Here is a 22,782-nt window from a genome sequence, read left to right on the forward strand (position 1 = left end):
TACCACTTTAAAATGTAACTTCTTACACAAAGATGTGCCAATCATATGTATGGTGCAATGTTGCACATGGAAATACTCTGACACTTTCAGCAATGCTTGATTTTGTTTACTTATTTTTCTTTCTCCTTCCTTCCTGTCTTTCTATAGGTTATTTTGTCTTGGTGCCATTATAAATTTTAAAAAATAAACAAATAAATTGTAGCACTATGTAAATTCCAAAATCATCAGTTTGCCAATCTCAGTAATTTAACTTTTCAAACTAGAATTTGACTGAGAGCATGGAACAATATCGAAGCTCCCACACAATGTAACAGACGCATCCCAACCCTTATGTTTTCCTCCTAGTAGCCATGACATAACCACCGACGTAGTGTGGGTTTGCATGGCTGCTATGGTGACAGGAGCAGAAGAGGACAGAGGAAATATGAGCTTGTGACGAGGCAGGGCAGTGGCCTCTGTTCTGACATAGCATAACCTTTCTCAAATGTCTAAGCCATAGTGTAGGTGCTCCTCACCCAATAACATTCCCACAACCTAGCCTTCACTATAGCCTCCATGGTCCCACTTTCATCCTTTCCATATAATGAGGTATTCTTGCCATCCACACAAGCTGCAAAAATTGCAAGGTCTAATAACATTTTATTTGCAAGTTCTTACTTTAATTCAGCACATCTTAATGGGCTTGTCCACTATTTAGCAGCAAGTATAAAATGCATGATCTTCAAACAATAATGCCATTTCCGCTGATCCCTTAATTTAAATAAATAAATAAATAAATAAATTATGTGAGCGTTCCATTACTCTTTTTCATATTTGTCCTTTGTTACTTTCACTTTTTGTTAAAAAAAAATCTAATCTAAGCTAGTGTTGTTGCTGTTTACTGGGAGGAGCTGCACACAAAACATTTATCACTAAGTAAAATGGACCTTTTGCTTAAAATAAAGCTTACGTTACAAATGACATCAATTTGTCACTGCAGACAGCTCAGGAAGTAGAGCATGACAAAATTCTTTGTAAGAGCAAGTGTCAACTCCCCGCTAATTTTTCATTCCATGTGGGACATCTGTTCAAAACACTGCTACTGACCGAGATGTTTATGTATGCAAGCAACTTAACATGAGTATTGCAAAACACAAACAGTGAGAAGTTTCATCTGAAGTTTCTGTGTATGCCAATATCTATCTGCCAGCATCTACTAGCTTAAATAAGAAAGGCATGGTTAAAAAAAAATGCTTGAAGTTAATTCATTTAAACAATCAAATCTCTGTTTCTGATTAGAGTTTTTACTTCTGACTATATATATAACCAAACTAAAATCTTAACTTTGATTAGGCAAAAACTTCAACTGTTAAGGCAGAACACAAAAGAACTGGGAAAATGCTTTTTTCACGTCCAAAGAAATAAAAACAACAAACAAAAACAAAACTACCTCTATGGATGGACTGACAATGTTTTATATTGCTAATGAGTTTTCATTTTTATTGCCCAGTTCTAATTGAAATCTTTCTTTTAACTTTTAAATTTACCATAAAGTCTTCAATCATGAAGGCTAATGACGTGTGACTAGCAACCAGCCATTTGTTGACAACTGCTGCTGCCCTCGCTACTCGGTGCCAGAAATCCCAGTTGGTTAAATGTACATTCTTATTTTATTAACTTACAACTGCAGTACAAAGTGGTACAAAGATATTAAAGTGCTACTGGCTATTACCCGGGGCTGCAATTCTGACAGACGGCTATGTCTCAGTCTATCCTCCTGCAAATTCAAGTTGTAAACAAGCGAGTGGGAAAGTAAACCGAATATAAACCGAAGTGATATTCTGCACCAGTTTGTATACACTAGCGTGAATGAAATCAAGGGTACTGCTGCTAAGACTGCTAAGGTTAGCCAAACTCTACGAACTAATCTGATACTGTGTGTATTTGCGAGATTATACACGGCACAAAGTGCAGCACATTTTAGTGACATTTAAAACCTTGATCCTTGATAAAGACAGAGCCTGTGACAGGACAATTAACTAACAAAACAAATGTAAATTTTGACAAAAAATCAACAGGAACTAAATATGTCTGTGAAGGTTCTCAGTCATCCAGGTCATCGTAGTCAAAGGAGCTTGCAAAGAAAAGCGTCTGGACTTCTTTAAGTTACTTGAAGACGTTTCACCTCTCATCCGAGAAGCTTCTTCAGTTCTAAGGTCAAATGGTGGAGAGTCCCAGATATAAACCTAGTGGGAGTGACCCCCCACAGAGGGACAAAAGGACCCCCTGATGATCCTCTAATCGCCTGAGCCAAGGTGGGAAACTGGGCGTGGGTCCCAATCAGCCAGAGTTTCGGGTGTGTTCATTGTGAAACCTGGCCCCACCTTATCATGCGAATTCCTGGAAGCTTCTCGGATGAGAGGTGAAACGTCTTCAAGCAACTTAAAGAAGTCCAGACGCTTTTCTTTGCAAGCTCCTTTGACAACAGGAACTAAAGTTAATTTTTTGCTTCAAGGCATTTTTAAAAGTCTTTTTTTCTAGATTTTCTCCCAAGTAAGAGTTGTGTATGCATTTATACACGTAACACAGAGATAACCAATAATTACATATAATAAATTATCCCAAGCATGTGCCAATCAGGATCTAAAAGCAAATCGCTCCGTTTACTTCACTTCAGACTTTTGTTTAGTAACTGTCTGATCCGTTTACCAAAGTTTAAAAAAATCTGTATGGAAACATTTTCATCACTACTTAAATAACTAGCATATCAATTACCAAACTATATCCCCACCAGTTAATAAGAATCTGACATGTTAACTCATATGTTGTAAAATTTCACTGCGTACCTAATTACCGTGGCTAATTTCATCAACATCGTGGCAATGTCTCAGTGGAGCCATGGAGAACATTTACTTACCTGTGTCTGCATTAATTTGTCCCTTTCACAGATTGATGTAGCCTTTAATGTCACAAATCCCATGTCTGAAAAGACCTTTAGAAGGTCAAAGTGCAAAAATCTAATTGTGACTCATCATAAATCTGACCCTATTATTGTTTGGATAGTGTTATGGCTAAGTGAGCAAGCATTTGTGTTATGTCTATGGATGTCTCTGTGTGTGTATTTGTGTGTACCCCTCATGCCATATGTGCCCTGTGCTGATTTACAGTGCTAGGGGCCAGTATACATAAACAAGGCCATGTCTTCATCTGCTACACACATTGGAGAACAGACAGGACACTTCGCCTCATATTTCTGTGTATGTTGGTAGGTTTTTGAATACATGCTGCTTTTCCTTACACGCACACAGTGCTAATATATAACTCAAAGTTCCCTCATTATGGCCCATACTGATCTACAGAGTGCCATCCTATTATTCATATACCATGCACCATGATTCAAATTTGCTGCACTGTAGAGTTTACAGTTCTCACCTAGATCAAAAAAGGTTTTGAAATTTTATGACAGCTGACAACACTCATAAAAACATTCACCACTCAGGTCTGTGGACTAACCTTGGCCTACTAAGTGTTTTTGAGACTGACAACGTGCTGTTTTACAAAGTGGTGATCAAATTAATAATTCACAAAATGGTGATGAAGGGACTGCTATCGCCACATCACATGGCAATTTTGGATGTCATCCACAAATAATCTCTTATTCTAATACTAATGACATATGTACAATTGAGTACCTTGGTCAAATTTTTTGTAAAAGCCACAAAAGAAATCTTAGCAGATCACATTTTTATATGACTTTTAACACCAAAACAGTCCATACTGCATTCAATTGCATCGACAGAAATGCAAGAAAGGCATACACATGCCTCTCACGTATATCTGCCAGTTTCTGTTCTTGCTAGAGAATGTATTTTATTTAAGCATATCCTATTCTAGTTTGCTGTGGTCTTGATTTATAACTAATATTTGCTATTACAAATCCTACACCACAGAGAGAGGGGCAAAGAGACTCTGCTAATAGCAATAATAACACAAAGTCATAAATGTTCAAAAGTATTTCTACAATACACTGAGGATGAAATTGCTTGTTCCCATAAGTCCAACAACTCCTTTGGACACAGAAAATACTGAGAATGTGTAGAGTGGCTCTGTCAGAATTAGGCCAAGTCTAAATGTTTAAAAAAAATCACTCTTGTTCATAAAATGTCAAAAAATGTTAAGAAAGGTAATACAGTTTCTTAAGTGTCATTATTATCCAGTCCATGGGAGCAGTATTCCTTACATGTATAGACACTACCCAAAAGTTAGTGTTCTGCCAGGAAAAACCCTGGTGTCCCATGTCTGGAAAGTGTCTTTTCTTTTAAACAAATAGTAAGTAAAACATAAGGATATTATAAAATAAACTTCTTTTAACAATATGGAGAATTACCCCTTGCTCTCAACTGATTTTTTTTCCCCAGGCAGTTTATCTCCCACTGATTCTTCCACAGCATTTGAATACATTTGAATATAAATTGTCATGCGACAATCCTTCACTTCTTCCTGCTTTCACTCCTTTAATATTAACATATTTACCTGAATATAGGTGTATGACCAGGCTTGGGTTTATTCCATGAGAAGTGTGAGGGCACCGAGAGGAACTGTTCAGCAGGCCCATCCTTCTTCAAGCTGTGCAAGGCCTCGTCTGAAGGGGAGTCTAGATTAGGAGACATATTTCCCTGGTCATCTAGTCCCAGTTCCCCTTTCCCGGTCTGCATAGTTGTTCTGTCCTGTGAGGTCTTTCTGGTCTTGGAAGGGATGTCTGCCTCTGATGGGCAGCACTGAAATGGTGACATGCCTACAGAAGGACTGCCAACCCAAGTGTCCTCTGTCACACTGCCCCTAGGTGAAGGTCCCGGCGTGGGTGTGGGTGAGTGATGGGGAGATAAAGAGCCAGGATAGCAAATATCAGCGCTAGAGTGACGCCTCTTCCCACAGGGTGAGGTGGGACGTGAGGAAGGCCTGGAAGGTGGACGTGGGCTGAGCCAGTTCTCATCAGTGACACTGGTGCGTGGCGAGTGGCAGGGCGACTGTCTAGGAGACAAGCTGATGGAGTGGGACTGGTGCACAAATGTGGGCTGGTGGTGCTGCCAGTGGGGCTGCTCCTCCATAACTCCACCTCCACCAGTTTGAGGAGAGGGACAGCCTGGGGAAGTGAGAGGGGAGCCCAGGTTAAAGCGGGCTGCTGCTTCATTCAGCTCTGAGTCAACATCATCATAGACATGTGAAAATGATTCACAAGAGGAGGCATCAGAGAACCAGCTCCTAGATGAGAGGCTGCTGCATGGACTAGGGCTGAGAGAAGAATCCCGGTAGGAGTGATCCAGTGGCAAATACAGGTGGTCCCTGGACAAGGGCCTGTCACTATGGTAGTCCCCATCAGGGCCATTGGCCCTTAGATCCTCCTGGTTAGTATCCATCTCCTGCGGGCAGCTTGGGGAGATAGATGTGATCTGGATACTTGGGCACTCAAAGGCCTTTGGTGCCTCCACAGGAGCAGAAGGCAGCATGGGGGAGGTACCATACTTAGAGTCTTGTGTATCATAGCTTGGGGGCTCAGATCCTGGTTTTTGTGTCTGAAGGCGTGAAGTGTTGATGATCGGGGAGTGAGATGGCATGCCATGGCGAGGCAAGCTCATAGACTGGTGGTTAGTGACCACAGACTGGGGCTGGCCCACATTCAAGATATAAAATGATGTGTTGTCATCAGGCTCCAGATCTATGAGAAGAAAGGAAGAGAAGATTAGGATATAGCAATGTGTCTATTGGGTTTTCCCCTACACGTTCCTGAGTACGACTTAACTAGGTCGACCAAACTGACCAATCTCAGGCTATAGCACTAAAACTAAAATGTAAAAATTAAAGGAACCAAGACACTGTGAGAATTTTTGAGGTTTGAATATCTGCTATAGGCTTCCTGGTCTGTTACATTTAAAAGGAATAAAAAGAGACGCAATGTGTCCACTGTCTGACCATACAGTTCTCCTAGTACTAGTAAGTGTATTTAGCTTGTTCCACTCTTGTTTTCAAATAACTATTCATTACACAAGGAATACACACAAACCTCTTTTATGGTCAGTCAAATTTTAAAAAATGAGGTTATGTGTTAATTTTTGTGGTTGTCTCCCGAGCTTGTGCTTGAGTCCAGTTTCAGGAAATTAGATGCCAGGGTGTTGCTGGGTAGCAGACAGTCATACAGGCATCATTCCAAGAGGGATAACCGATGAACAGCACTACTCAGGAAACAAGTTCACACAACGGTGCGTGCTGTCGGCTGTCATCACAACTAGTGCCGGCAGGCTATTTATACCAAAGGTCATCCGGCACAGCCAGCATATGCACACACACACACAAACACAACCACACACAAACAAATAGATGAGAGCCAATTGTGTGCATTGGCACTATTTCGTTGGAGTTTATTGATAAACTTCCATTGCTATGCTCTACTGCTGCCTTTGGAGTACCCCCCAAATCCCTCTTAGTGTTTCACATGTGTTGCATTTGCAGAGATACTGTCACATATAAAAACCTTCACTGTCCTCATTTGCAAAGTTTCTGCTTATGACACTGGTGTCTTCTAACAGTCAACCAAAAATTACTCAATGACAAGTCTTAGTCAAACAAGGTTTTGAATTGATGGCTGGATGCAAGACAAAAAAGACCATACTAAAAACGATGACACTCAGTCTTAATGTTTAAATTGCTGGTCCTTCTTGTTATTAGATCCTAATTTAGTTTGACAGGCAGGAAAGCCAAAGTCCTGGGTCATTTTGAGAAGATGACCACAAGAATTTGAAATCTAACCTCCAAACACTTATGCATCATCTACCAACCTCAAGCGTGGTTGAAAGACATGGCCCTTCCATCTAACTTTACATGAACAGTCGCAACACTTCATGTGGCGACACATTCAAAATCCTTACTGCTTTTGCGGGTGCTGCTGGCTTGCTTCATTTGTACTTGTAAAAATACATATTTTAAGGGCTTCTTATTACCTGTCGATTACTTGCTTGAACTAACTTCTACAAGTCAACTATGAAACTTATTTGCCATGGTCAAAGACAGAAAAGGCAAGTTCAAAACTTAAACTTATATTTATATACTATATTTTACCACACAAAAAAAAGTTTTACAAAAAGTACATATTCAATGGAGATTAGCAAATTAAAACAATGTAGACATCATGTAACATCAGACTTTCTGTAAAGCCTTCATTCTATGATGAATATAAGGTCTACTCTAGTGTAAAAGTAAAAACATAAAAAAAAAAAAGATTTACATCACTTAAAGAACTGCAAAACATTCAAATATGACATCAATGAGTAAGCTTAGCTAAAACCACACTGTAGCCTGTACAGGATAAGGTTGTGAAATCATTGCAAAACACTTCCCCATATTCCCTGAACGTACCTACCCATCTAAAAATACAGCTTTCTTAAATTTGAAACAGGAATCAAGGCTATAACAAAACTTAAACCTTTGTTAAATTGTCAAACACAGATAGAACGATCTGAAATTGGGGCTTCTCATAAATATTTCCTTTCTAAGTGATGGACTGATAACAGCGGTATGACAGGTTTGTCAAATCAGATGTCAAGGCCAGTTTTGAATAAGTTCATAAAAAGCAAAATAATTTTGGAAAGAGAGTATGTATCCAGGATTTTGCCTGCCATCTGTGTCCAACAGCAACAAAAGTGGCGGCAGCAGCAAGCCTGTTATTTATAGCTGCTCAGCTTCTCACTGGCCCTGCCTGCTTGTCACAAGACCCAGCAGTGTATCCTCTGACGACAACATCTGACTGACAGAGAGCAAGAGAAGGACAACAGAAAAGAAGAAGAAGAAGAAGAAGAAGAAGAAGAAGAAGAAGAAGAAGAAGGAGGAGGAGGAGGAAGCTGTTCTAATTTGAATAAGTGTATCCTCTGATTCTGAACCTCAACTGGGAAATGACAGACTACAGAAACTTATAAACATGTAACTTTGGTGACTGCAGTTTGTTCTTTTGTCTGGGCTGCAAAAATGTTCAACTATGCACAGTCATGATGATTAGTGTAAATACAAAAGTATATTTGTTTCTTCCAATCTCAACTAACACTTGCATATTAAAATATTTACATTTATTCTGATGCTTTTACCTTAGCTTGGAAGACTTGCATGGTCTTTGTGTATGTTGTACTTTTGTGGAATTATGGGTGCATTATTAATGTATGTTACTACTTCTTATTGAACTGCTGCATATATTGTCCAGGACAATCTTGCAAGAGTGTTTTTTATTCTCAAATATTTGCACTGTACAATTGTAAAATTACAGAGAAATAGGAGAAGGTAGGAGTAGATTTATAAATATTAGCGCAATGTAGCACTCAGTCATGTTTAGAGTAGAGTATCATTTGAGTTAACTGTCGTAATAAACAAGAAATTTTAAAAGAGAAGGACAGGAAAGAAGGTACCAAATGGAAAGAAGAGAATAGTAAAAAATATACTTTCCTCTTGCTTCTCTGAGGAGGTGCTGTTGCTTAACACCATACAGGCCAGGAAAGGAAAATGTAACATTGCACTCAAATAATGTAGTAGTGTTCTCCTGCCATAACAAGAACATAAGCTATCGCCACAAATCAGGAAATTAGTTTTTGCAGTCGGTAAGGCTATGCTAAATGCTAAAGGGCTTGGTTATACTAGCAATTGCTAAATTGCTACATAACAGTCACAGAAGTTATAAACTGACTGCTAATATGAATCCTCTAGTTTTCTTGTCTGGGTTTTGCAAATAACACAAGCTAATGAACTAATTTTAAAAATAGGGTCAGCCATTTCCAGAGGCTGAATGGTAATCAGCTGCTGTCTTTGTGCTACTCACACAAATTATGAGAAACTGTGTGAACTTTGCCACAAAATGTGCCCACAAGTCTGACATTATACCAACTTAACCTTTTACTGTGCCCAAATTACTACAACTATACATTACGTGCAGAGTTTTTTGTTTGTTTGGTTTTTTTGTTAAACTTGGAGGCTAAGCTGGTTTATTACTATAAAGACAATGGAAGTTATCTGATAAAGATAAGGTGACTTTTAAATAAAAAGACTTCTAGATAAACCAAAGTAGGCAGAAATGTACTTTAATGCTCCTTCAACATAATTTAATCATGTAATAAAGAAATCATAATTATTAATAATGCAATTATGTTCATCCAAACATAATTACTTTGTTTGGATCTTGTTTGTATTCAAGACACTTAAAAAACACTGTGAGGGAGTCTTGGATTTTTCATTAGATGCCTGAGTTGGCCTGGTGAAAGTAATGAGAGCAACTTGTCTCTAGAAAAGTCCATGGCTCAGTCTCCTCAGATGACAAATGAGAAATCCCTCTGCCAGGTAGTCCTACCGTATCAGTGGTGTAACAATTCGTCAACTTCAGTTATAGAACTGTTACACCACAGTTGTTCAAAGTTTAAATTTATATCTTTTAATGGTGATTATCATATTAGTTCTTCTCTGTATTTTATAGTAGCTTATTTATTATTATATTACAGGTAAAAATTAGGTAAGAAAGTTTATCAACTGTTACACTTCTGTGTATTTTTATTCACCTCAATAGACTGTGAAAAAAAATAGGTAGCAGATGAGGGTCAGATCGGGGGCGACAACGTTACCTGGCTCACAGCCCTTTCCTTGCTTTGAGTTAAGATTAGCCTGCTACCTAAAACCTTCCAGTGCAAGGAAACTGGTGTGCGGTGGGGAACCCCCTTGTCAGAGCCAAACCCCAGTCATTTAAGGGGAGTAGGACAGGGTGGGGCAGGAGAGGAGACCAGAGGAGAAGAGAGGAGCAGGACAGTAGTAGCATTGTTGTTTTATCAATGGTACTGGTTGCAAAGCCTCTGCCTTGTTCCTGAAAGCCCTGTGCGTCACAAACTCCTCAAGTGTCCATACATTAGACAGCCAATCTGGTTAAATAAAGATCTCTAAGAGGCTTTGCTGTACCTAAGCTAATAATAGCTCCACCTCACTGTGAGATCTTTCAGTGAAGCATGGAATGGTGGATGTTTTTGACACACCACCAAGGCCACTGTGTTTTTACAGTAACCACAGAGAGCAGCCTGATCCACTGGCAATAGTGGTATTCGCTCCTTGACAGGAAGCTCAACGGGCCTCTGGCTGACCGTCACACTGCATGGGGATTCTCACTTGGGGGATAATCCGCAGAGACTTTGTCCCTCCCGCCTCCTGCTTTCACTGCACACAAAGTGTGTCAGGGTCTTGTGACCAGCAGTGACACACAGGCCCACATTCTCAGAAAGTCTAGTTTACTACAGAGAGAGGGAAGGATTTGTCTCCCCCAAAGAAGATGACAAACTCATTGCTCATTGCTGCAAGTCTCTGCTGGTGCGCCCAAGATCTTTCTCTCGACCTCTCTTTGTGCTTATGTGCAAGTCTATGGGTATAAACGAGTGGGTGGTGTATGAATGTGTGTACGTTCCTGTGTGCCTGTGGTTGTGCCTCTGTGCCTTCCTGTGCTTTTTTGCACTTATTGTATGGGTATTTGAGCGATCTTTGCATGTGTTTGTGCGTGTGCACTAATACATATTGTTGTCTTGGGTTACCAACTAGACCCAAAAGCATGTGGTGCTGGAGCAGGAGGGTAATCTAAGCCAGGGTTCCCTTTGTGGTGGGCAAGCAGGTTGATTAGAACAGGCTCTGCTTACATCCCCTGTACAGAGGTCTTTGTGTTTTGCCCAGTATCCACTTTCAGTTCTCCTCAAGAGCTGCTGATCAATGGACCAGAGCAAGTGTGCCAACATGAACTGCACCATATACATCAGTGAAATGATCAAACTTAACGGTGTATAGTAAAAAGTAAAACATCTAAATGTACAAAGCTGAAATATTGTTTTAACTGTTTCCTTTTTTTTTCCTTTCAACATTTTGGACATCTATCAACTATCTATAATACAGATACATATTATATATCTGATATCAGTCCTTTTTCTCCATGTAATCAACATCTAATACTTCAATGTCAGGAATTTATTAGGCCTAATTTGCTGTGATACCAAAAACGGAGTCAGCAACTAACTGCGACTTAATGACTGTAACCAGTCGTAAAAAATCAAACACCTTGTTCAGTTTAGGTGAACAATTTACAATGATTTGGCAACAACTATTTTATAAATATTTAAGAAAAATGTAGATTAAACACATTACTTATATTTTTAACTTCTGGGTTCAAACTCATTTTTACTATAATTACCAGAAGAGCTCATAAAAAGTGAATTTAAGGATTTCCTATTGGGTCTTTGAAGAAATCTGCAGTTGGCTGGTTGCCAGCAGTTCTAAACACATCGTCTGTGACGCACTTGCACAATCATATTGTGAGGGCTGGTCTATGCCTATGGCTCCAAACTTTTTTGACTGTGTTTGGGCCAAATCTACTAGACATCTCTCTTTGCGTAGGTTGCTGGGTATGTGTACACATATTATTTATTGAGATGGAGCAAAAGAGAAATGAAGATATTATGAACAATGAGGCAGGCTGGATCTATCTGGAGTCATGAAGTAAAATATACGTATAAAGCATAATATTCAGAAAGGAGTCTCACTTTAATGTTGCATCAGCAGAGACGTGCTACTGTCTTATCCTGTAATGTTATGTTAAGATTACATCAAAAAGCCTTCCTTTGCTGTCACAGAAGACTCACCAGCCAGCAGAGGCTTAACAATGGAAGGCTAAGCCAATGTTAACATATGCCGGCAGCTAAATTAAGCTCCTAATTAACAACCTCATGCTGAGATAACATTATGGGATAAACAGAGAGTGCCAAGTAACCACCTGAACTAAATACTCACCACAGTACCAAGATCCACCTCAAACACATCGCTAACTGTGTTTGAGGGACATTTATTTAATACTACAAAAAGCTCTCACTAATGGTTAATACTTAGTGCACCTATTAGATTAATTCATAATGAAATGCTTAATGTAAATTTCATATATAAAACTGATTTATAAGCTATAATTAAAAACTGAAGAACTTAAACAATGCGGTGCTAAAGAAAATTAAACTAGCCAAACATGACAAAAAAGTCTTCATCCAACAACAAAACTAATTAGCCTGTTGCACGTGTAAATCATAATTATGATATACAACTATTATTACAAAAAAAATCAACAAAACAGTCACAGTACCACATTTTTGTCTTTTTTTTTTTCTAAAACAGCACACTCCCTTCAATATGCAGTTGGGGGTTTTGCTTTCACAAAGCATTGATTTGTTCACCAAATAACAGGGAACACAAGCGGGGGTTAAACCATGGTGAGACAGGTTCACTTTACCTTACTGATGTGTTGTTGCAAGACTAACCCTGCTCAGTGTGACAGGAACCACAGGATCACACATTTTGATGAAAGTGCTTGGCTGAGGAACCAACAGTGCATCTCAACAGAGTGTGTGGGAGTAAGAGTTAGGCGCCAAGTCAGAAACGCGCCTAAACATGACCACCTTGACCTGACCATAGCATCACAGAACTTCAGCTAGTCTTGGATTGCTAACTTCAGTTAGTGCGGTGAACTATGCTAGATTAATTGCCATTCATCTCCTGTCTTGCATCCTGTACTTGCAGACAGCCTCGTGTGTCTCAGTTTTTTTATTTAAATTTTAATTACGTTTTCAGGTGAAGATCTGCAAAATAAACTTTTAAAAATGTAAGTTTAAAGTGTAATATTTGCATGTTTCTGTAGTCAATAAGTAAAATTCAAGTAATTTCAAATAATGTTCTCAATATTGCCCAAAACGCATAGTAGTTTTGCCCTAGGTGACCAGTTCTGCATGTAATCACATGTTTTTGAGTAAAGAGGTTCATCCTTTATGTCAAAATGCATGGTCAAAGTTCCCCCTATCCCCCCTTGAATTTCACTGCTCTAAACAACCAGGTTTTTTATGTCTATATACATGTAATCACAAAAGCTTGCTGATGATACAGGCACGTATTGGTTTTCAGTGGAGCAGGAAAGCTAGCTGCATGATGGCCTGCAATAACCCAGAGGAGATAACATCAGAGGCTACTGCTAGCAGGGGTGACATTTAAACAATCTGTCAGAGCTGACTGTGCATGTGCCTGAAAAACTCAACTAGGGAGAGGGAGCATGAGAGAAAAAGAGCATGGAAGAGGGAGAAACGAACAGAGCAAGTAAGTGAAAGAGAGACAGAGAAAAGGAGAAAGCACAGGAGGCATAGTGTGTGAGGAGAAATACTGAGCAGATAGAGATGGAAGAGTTGGCATTAGTACACTACACTTGTACAAGGGACTAAATTCTTCAAAGCCAGCTATTTATTTTGTACATGGTTTGTTTCTGGAATATCCAAACACATTCTTTATCTCAAAAGTATCTAAATCTGTAGGCCTTGACCCAACTTAACACATAAGTAAATTACACTACTGCAGCAAAAGAAACATTCTCTTAAGTTCCTCACACAGATAGACGAAATGACATGATAAGAGTGGCGTACCCTCAAAAAAAGGGTCCACCAGCTCTGTTTTGGGGAGACCCTTCTAACATCCATGTTACTCTTTATCATCAGCTTGAAATCAGGCCCAAAAAAAAGGAGAAAAACTAGCAGGAAACAATCAAGGAGCAAACAGGAAGACAGCAATTTCCCCTTCAAAAAATACAAATAGAAGTGGTTATATATCCAGATAGAACTCAAAACCTAGAAACCCTTCCTTCACATTTTTTTCAAAGCTCTACAAAGTTAAACCTTTTTTAAATACCAACAAAATTGTGTTTATAGTCATATGCAACCTAAAAAAGACATTTCATGTCAAATGAAAATCACCAGATATAATATTTACACCACTATGTGTGTCAGTGTGTACCACCACCTTTTAACAGTACTATAATAATTCTTCATATGACAGTGTATACACAATTTATTTTAACATAGCAAGAGCCAAATTGTGCTAAGTAAAAATTTTATTATTGATTTTTGGCCTAAGGCACCAGAAGTTTACATAACAACCCGACAAGTTATTATGTGCACATGGTCTGCATTCCATACATCTACATCTAGTAGAGTAAGTATACTCAGCCCATTGGCTGCTTATTGAAAACTTACTCCAGAAGTCTTCTTTTTTTGGTTAGCTTCAAGTCATTTTCTCATTTATGGGAAGTGTTCTACGACTGATAAGTTAATAGTTTGATCATCTGGTCTAGACCTGATCATTAAAAACAGAACAGAAGGACTTAGGAGAAACTGAATTAGTAGAGCTTCCATTACCAGACACTGACAGAAATATGGCTTTGAGGGACAGCCTAAGCTAAAGTGGGATTTAAATCACCCAAATCCTGATCCAGCAAGTCACACCTCATGACAAAAGGGGACAGGAGAAAGACAGAAAATAAATGAAACTAGATGCAGGAGTACGACAGCTTTCTCTCTGGGGTAATGCAGTCTCTGACATGTTGATACAGAGCAGCCAGCGGTAGCTTCAGTTACACTAAATTTAAACAAGACAGATGCCATACATAGTTGCTCATGCCTCGCCCCAGGAAATAAACGTCTCATTCATCACACAAGGTGCTAGGAATCTCTTAAATCAGTAGGGTTGGGGGTCACCCACGTGGTGATCTTACTCTACATGTTGACTTCACATATGACTGATGTTTGACCTCCATTTTCATAGAGATATTATTGCCTTGAGATTAAAAACTGTCACTAACTGAACAAAATACTTGACTTCCTCAGGACTAATAACAACTTTGTTTGACCAAAAAGCTTAAAATAGAAATTAAATATTCAAATATTAAATTATGTCCTAAATAAAAAATCTCAGGCAAAAGAGAAATTAACATAGTGAAGGTGAAAAAATGCAAACAAAAACTAACTGGCAAAATTAGCTGATGAACATTTAAGCTCAGATGAAACCTTTTTCTCCAAGTTAACCAAAAAATGCAATGCCTCCTTCAGTTATCCAGAGAAGCTTAAATATTATTTCTAACAAATATCATGACACTTTTTATTGTGATGACACCTGTTTGAGTGACTTTTAGTCTAGACAAATACACACACTCAAAACACACCTGGGCAGAGTCTGGGAGTGCCGGCACACACTCACCTGACATTGTGGCACACAGCATTCTTCCACTTCTCTCCTCCTTAAGATCGCAAAGTGTTTGAGCAGTAAAAAGTTGAAGGCTGGAGGGACAAGAGGGGTTCTCTTGCTCTAAGTATGGACGAGTCACTAGAACCTGCCGCCTGCCCTCTGCCACTCTCTTTGGGAGCTCAAAATAGTCCACCATGAGAGCGATGTAATTTCAGTCTTTCAGTCTTTCCCACGACAAGGACTGAAAGGATCGTGCTCTTGGTTCACAGAAGCTCAGCAATGACAACAACACAGTTAAGGGCAAAAAAGCTGTCTTCACTAGCTGCTCCCAATCTGATCATTTCATTAGGATAAAGATATGACTTGACATATCGTCACATTTAAGCATGACACGCACAATCTTACAGGTACGAAACATGTCACAGCCCATTAACAGAACAAACCTGACTAATCAAAGTGGCTGTGGTGAAGGCTGGCATCTGGAGATTTCATTAGCCTAGTTCAGTCTCTCTGATGTCACTGGTGGTCTCTTTCATATCCTGAGAAAGCAGCGAGAGGCTTTAGTTGTCCTGGTGGCAGGTCTACTATTCTGTGTGCTGGTATGTCAACTACCAGCAAACCACAAAAAAAAACTTCTTTTAATGTGTAAGATAAGAAAACACACAGAAAAACAGCCAGAACATGTGGAATACAAAAAAAAGAAGAAGAAAGAAACAAAGAAAACCTTTACGCAAAGTAAACGAGTCACAAAACTGCTGTTCGTGATCAGCAGCAGCTAGAGAGTGTGTGCCCCTCTCTCCTTTCATTTCATCCAGCCATCTGAAGCCCACATGGCATGTCTGGGCAGACAGCCAGACACCTCCACAGTGGATCTACTACTCTGCCACCCATAAAGGGCACTTCTTCCCTCTGCCTCAGATCACCTCTAACACCCAATGAGGCCACCACATAATCATGACCTACATAACCCAATACTCACCAATTTTTCTCAATCACCTCACACGACACACTTAACCACAAAAAGGGTAAGCGGTACTTTTTTTAAAAATTTGAGTGAATACTTTAACATACTATAAGATGGGTGGTTTTTATTCTTATACATGAAAAAATATCAACAATATTATCTAACTACTGACATGCTTACTTTATTAGATACTATCGATAAAGTATGTTTTAAGTAATTCTGTGAAACCATCAAATGCAAATCTCTTATATGGCCACTTTCAATTATTTCACAATGGCATTTAGTTTTAGGATACAAAGGAAAAAGTTCTATAACTGACAGGCTGAAAAAATGTCATCTTATTTACCAAGAGACTTATGTCAATCAAATGTGGAGCAATTCTGATACATCTGAGCATTTCTATTACTGCCAAAAAACAGATTGCTGTTAAAATTTTGCCAAAGATTTATACTAAATCACACTGGGCACTGTGTGATTTTCTTTTTGTGTTAGGCACTTTCCTGGTAGATAACTTGACAGTTAAGTAAACAAGAGAAAAACAATCTTTCTACTACATTCATCTTCTTTTAAAGGCTCAAGACTCACTTAAAGCAGAAGAAATTGAGATGTGGTTAAAAATCCTCAGTACAAATTATATTTGAGCCATTTGTGACCAACAAATGCTTTTATCAAAGAGTGAAAATCCATCTATCTATACATCAGTTTCCTTCTGCTAATCAAGAGGCACAGTACACCCTGGACAGCACACCAATCTGTCGCATAGCACAGTGAGAAACAATGTTGGTATTGACTTAGAACTGGAAAAAGCTTGAGAAACACGTTGGTTAGTTAATTAGTTAATTTTCTTAACTATGGCGATTTAATTAAAGTCTTGACAATCAAAAGACGTGAGATAATAATTGTGTGATGTACTCATTTTCAAGGGCAGCTGAAGGCTCCATAAAAGGATCTTACAAACCAGTAGTTGACGTCTTGATGGTTACATCCATCTTTGAACTACAGTTGTGGGCAGGAGTTTGCATACAATTATCATGAGGTTAACGCCATGATAGTTTAACCGAATCATTGTACAGCAATGATTCTGAGTTCAAAAAACAAGATGCACAAGTTTGCACATGGTGCACAAAGTTTGAATCTATTTTGGACTTTCTCTAACCCACTCAAGCTTAAATATAGATATACAATTATAAAATCACTTAAATGTTTTCTTAAGTGGTGCCAAAGGTTCTGTGATGTCTTTTAAGTTATTTTAGTGATCATGATCGAGTAGTTTCAACTGATATATATATATATTTTTTTGCCAGCATAAAAAGGATTTGTTTAAAAACACTCACTCGGTTAACAGGTACGAAGAACAGAGTATAAGAACTAAGGAAACTGGTAGATTTACACAAGATGAGAAGTTCTCTTGGAGGCATTTCCAAGCAACTGCAGATTCCAAGATCAGTTCAAACAACTCTACGCAAGTTCAAGTTATTCGGATGTGTCACCACTTTGGCAAGGTTTGGAAGAAGACCCAAACTGTCACCCTCAGATGAGAGGAAACTGTTAGGAACCACCAAGGCTCGAGCCTGTCATGAGCTGGAAACTGCAGGAACAGCAGCAGTCCCCATGGATTCAGAGGGTACCAAACAAGAAAAAAAGTCCCTACTCCAAAATTGATGCCCTCAAGGTCAACTGAAATTTGCTGCCCATAAGCAATATGCTTTCTGGGGAAAGATTTATGGTCAGCTGAGACAACATTTGATATATTTGGCCACAATGCCAAGACATATGTTTGGTGGAGTAAATGAGAAACCTCTCTCTCTGTCTCTCATATATATACCCACATACACAAGATCTTATATCTTATACATATAAGATAAAATGATTGCCTAATTTTAAAATAATATAATATCATTTTAAAATATAAATATTTTTGCATTACTAAATTATTGCATTACCATTTTATTATTTGTTATTAATTAACACTTTTAACTAATTTTTTAGCAAATATTTAAGCACTGATATTTAGCCCGTATGAACCATTTTATTAATTCTGCAAAATTAAATGAATAGTTTATTAGTTAAATACCAAACCAAAGAAATTGTTTTAAAATAGTTTTGTAGTTTATTGTCTTTATTGTAAAGCACAGTGAAGATAGGAAATCGAGAGGAAGCGAGAAGTAAATATCCAGCCCTCCAACATCAAACTGATGACTCAGCAGCTAAAGGCATTTTTTGCCCATGTGCACCCAACCCTTGCCATATGTTTGTCCCCAGACAATGCCTTTCATAATCTTTTTTTTTAATGAAAGCATTTGTGTATTTGTTTTCTTCACAAATAAAATACTTGTTTAGCCTCTATTACAAAGCAAGACTCTCAATCTCTAGTTAAGCTGCTTCACGAAGGGAATTGTTCTTTTCGTTAGCCGCATGTAATCGGGGAAAACCCTTACAGTAAGTGTGCCCAATGCCTTTGAATAGAACAGTGGAATATTTCACCTCAAAGAAATGACAGTTTCCTGAGCAACAAGAAAACAGAGAGAGCAGGAGACTGACACTTAAACAAGCAGACAAAAAGGAGCAGAACAATAAAAAAGATAGATGGAGAGGTGTGGTAAACATTACCACACGATTACATCGAATTTTAATCATATTCACATACATACAAGCAAGCAAACAAGTTAGGCTGAAAGTTACGTACACATTTACAGGTCAGCTTCATGTATGAATAAGATAAAAATTGCGATGCTCAGATTTGTCAGAAACCTGAGCATCTTTGGTTAACAGCCTATTATGCAGCTGCTAAAACATATATAGAAAATATGATGCTATTGCTTTATTTTTATTATGGAAACCTTTACCACTCCTATTTAAAACGCTTAGATAAAAGATTTGAAGAATTAACTGTAGAATCACAAGTGACGAGTAACAATATAATATTTGCACCAATGGTTCCTTGAGTTTTTATAAAAACAAGCCCCAACTTGAGCTTTGACTTGCAAGTGTGCAACTCCCTGTTACTGTGGCAGAGTGATACAGTTATACACTCGAGTTATTAATTTGGACAAGCACCCCTCCTTACACCCCCCCCCCCCCCCTCCCAACCCCATTTTTGGCCAAATCATACAGTCCAGACCAGATTAAAACCACTTGCACAGTGGTGCTTTTATTCCTACGCTTATTTCAAATGCAGTTTTTCCCCTCACACCATCTCCAAATCGAACTCCCCCCATTTTTCCCCCCAAATCAAAGGAAAAATGTATTTAAGACTGCACGAGCCAAACCCTCATGGACTCACTACTTTGCCCAAGTTTCAGGCTGAACTCAAATGTGCAAGCACAACAGAAAAACCAGAAAAAACATAAATTAGCAGATTTATAGCCATCTCATAACCTTATTACATCACTTGCTCTACCTTTAAACCTCCATTTTATATGTAAATGTCCTTTTAATAACCATATAAGTAATCCATACTCAAAACTACATCAGCATGTGTCACTACACAAGTGCCAAAGCACTTTTTAGCAATATCAGATAACTGCAAATGCCACATTTGTTGGTATGTGTTTTGCTTTTTAGTTTATTTGATATTTTATTCTTCTCAAGCTATTGTAATTATTTAAAAATCCACAAATCGGGAGTTCTTTCTGTTCAGCATTGGTAAAAACATTATTCTCTCTTGGCTAGTGGTGTGACACCCTCTTGCCATTTTCCCGCTGCCAGCGGATCCTTGAAATCTTTTCTGGTACTTTGCTGCCTCAACCAAAAACAACCAAATATACAAATGGAAAAATCTGCTCTTCTGAATTCCATTAGATTACAGAAAACAACTACAGAGGGGCACAAAATGAAAACATGCAATAATCAGGCAATTTATTGTCTCAGTACATTTAGTATATTCCCATTTTACTTATGACCTGTATATCTTAATATTTAGCAAATTTTGCAAGATAGTTATCAACTACTATGCACTACTTCAAAGCAAAAAAATTCTCTGCTGATAGAAATCAAAGGTAGCTTGTCAGGTTTATTTCCTCTTTTTTAAAGCAATAATAATACAATAATACAAGTTGTACTACTAGATAATAAGCTTTTCAATTGACCCATGAGTAATATATACCTAAAAGTTTAAATTAATCAAAAATGTCTGTCCCACCAGAAACAAATTCATTCCATGTACAATTATTTTCATTATTTTCTACTGCTAATCAATACAATTATGATCATATGTAATTTATTACTAATGAACAAGGCCACTGCATGAGCTATTTAGTTCACCGCTTCTCTATGGGATATTTATGTCCAAGAAAGTTGGATGAAAGAAAAAAAAAAAAAGGTGTCCTCCAAGATTTGTGCTTTTTGTTAGGCATTACCTTTGCAAGCAGCAGTAAGAGAAAGAGAGTGAGGTTTTTGTTTATATTCAAATCCAAAGAATGCACTGGACACACCTGAGATCACAAGACTATTGTTTTTAACTTTCTTTTTTACCTTGCCCTGGATGTAAAAAAAAAAAAAACACATGAGGAAAAAGAGGATTTTAAGAAAATGTCCTTAAATACTATCACCATGAAGCATCAATTTAAAAAAAAAAAAGATCCAACATTTGTGACAACAACAACAGCTGTGATGTATGACCACAAACAGCAAACTAATTGATACACCATGAGTGTGAAAATTTCCCCGAAGCTTCGTCTTGCAACCTGTTAAACATGTGACTTTCACATATTTAAATTTGCATGTATTAGCTAGGGGCTTGTTTCAAAATATTTTTACTCCCAGAGACCCAGTATGGAATCACGTTTGTACCAAACAGGAAAACATAAGTAGTCTCCATGCCATGAGGTGATAAACGGTCCAAACAAAGTTCTTCCTGGAATTTGTCAAGTTACAAAGCTGAGGGCCACCTCATCTCTGTGTATGCCCTGTCTGCAAAAATTTATCTGCAAAGGTAGTGTTTGTATTGACTAAAGTTTGTCCCAAACTGAAACTGAAAATAAATTTTAAAATATTAAAGAAATTATTTTCACAATTTCTTCATAATTTATTTGTAAATTACAAATCTGTATAAGTTTCAAATAATTACTTTAGGTCTTTGAAGCGCACTAAGTGGACAACATAACGTCTTTGCACTTTGTATTTGAATTTTTTAATTACTGATAATGCATGTGACTAAATAACAATAATAACAACAATAATAATAAAAAGTATTTCATAATAATTGTTTGCATCAAAGCAAGATGCAGTCAGTTATTTTTCTGGATAAGCTTGCACTTCCTTCTCATTTTATCTGTAAACAATGAGTTAATAAAAGTTTTGACAACATTACCATGTGCTACTTTTGTGGATATGTACCTAGTGACATTCAAGGTGTATGACTCTCTCAGTTATACTTCACTTAAAACATAGGAACTAAGCCATAAGGCTCCCCCAGCCACCCCAGATTTCAGAGGCGGTTAACAGTTCACAGACTGTCTGTTGCAAAAAGAAAATGTAGGAGACATTTGCAAGTTCAAACTTTCACTGTTAAATCAACCAAGGGCAATAAGAGCACTCCTGCTAACCTGCTATGTTAGCATGACAAGCTAATGACAGCTGGTGGTGTGTGTACGAGCTTGGTATAGAAAAGGCATGTAATATTTGAAAAGCTCCATTTGAGAGAGAAAAAACATTACAGATTGTATGGTATGAGGCTGCAGCTGAAAGACGGCGGGGTAACTGAAAGTAGCAGTAGATACTGACTAACTTATGTTACACGACAAGTGCCTTAAGTTTACTACTAGTATAAAACATACCACTGGGAACAGTGGAAACCCACTGACCTGCAGGGCCTAACGGTTGTTGCTGCCCTTCCTCTCCGAATATCAGTCTGAAGTCCAGCTCCTCATTCCCGGGGCAGTTTGCAGTAGTCATCGGGTTTGACAGCTCGGGTTTTACCCCGCCACTCGACCGTCGACCGCTGGAGCAATTTACGCTATATCCTAAAGTGTCACAACATTTACCGACTGCCACGGCGGACGCCAAACTTCAACTTTTTGTTCATTGAATTCGCGAGCTTTCTTCCCCCCACCCCCCGCCTCCTCCTTCGTCTGACAAATCCAAAAAAAAAATGCAGGTCGCTGGTCTCCTCTTCCTCCCCGGCAGTTAACGAGTGCAATTCTGGCTTCAACTTCAGAGAAAGTCGGCTGCCCCCCTCCGTCTCTACTCGTCTCACTACTTCTCTCTGTCTCCCGACCTTTCGTCAGCGGCAAAGAAGCGCTTCCCCGCGGTTAATGTTCGGTGTGGAACCGATGAACTGTCACAATAAAGTCGCCGTTCATCTACCGTTCTCTCTGTTTCCCTCTCTCTCCTCCTATCTGTTCTTGTATCTCTCCACGGAGGTCCTATCCCAACTTTTACTAACCCCGCGTGACAAGGCAGTTCCAGCGGTGACGTCAGCAGACACAACACAACACAGGGCACGCGCACGCAAGCACACACATACACACATCTCCTTGGCTGCTATAAGCCCATAACAGCCCAATAAATAGTTATGAAATTACTAATCTGTTTGAAATACCGAAAATATATTGCCATTTTTAATTTATTTTTCTATTTTGTTTACACGTTTATTCATAATTTGACAGTTCTCTTTGCTCTTTGTTTTTGGTGAGATCTACTTATACATGTGCTGCCTTTTAAAAGGTGCTATGTAAAAAAAAAAGGGTAGTTGGAGTAAATTAAAGCTTCAGCCCACTCGTTTTATGATCTGTAATGCGTGTGCT

At 38.4% G+C, this 22,782-nt stretch overlaps 1 protein-coding gene across 2 annotated transcripts in view; it reads right to left on the minus strand.

Annotated features, from left to right (window-relative positions):
- The window catches only part of nfatc3a (nuclear factor of activated T cells 3a), a 58,805-nt gene extending 36,372 nt beyond the window's left edge, over positions 1-22,433 (minus strand). The window contains exons 1-2 of one of the 2 annotated variants that reach the window (XM_005733352.2): positions 21,841-22,433; positions 4,513-5,695 (exon numbers count right to left, since the gene is read on the minus strand). In XM_005733352.2, coding sequence (XP_005733409.1) covers positions 4,513-5,695; positions 21,841-21,931 — 1,274 coding nt within the window. In that variant the 5' untranslated portion in view covers positions 21,932-22,433. Of the gene's footprint in view, positions 1-4,512; positions 5,696-15,084; positions 15,210-21,840 lie in introns of those variants that run through there. The other variant, XM_005733351.2, reaches the window with a different exon arrangement.
- Positions 22,434-22,782: the final 349 nt, after the last annotated feature.

This window comes from Pundamilia nyererei, unplaced genomic scaffold, assembly GCF_000239375.1.
Source record: "Pundamilia nyererei isolate P.nyererei 1_Seehausen unplaced genomic scaffold, PunNye1.0 scaffold00051, whole genome shotgun sequence".
Classification (NCBI taxonomy): Eukaryota; Metazoa; Chordata; class Actinopteri; order Cichliformes; family Cichlidae; genus Pundamilia; species Pundamilia nyererei.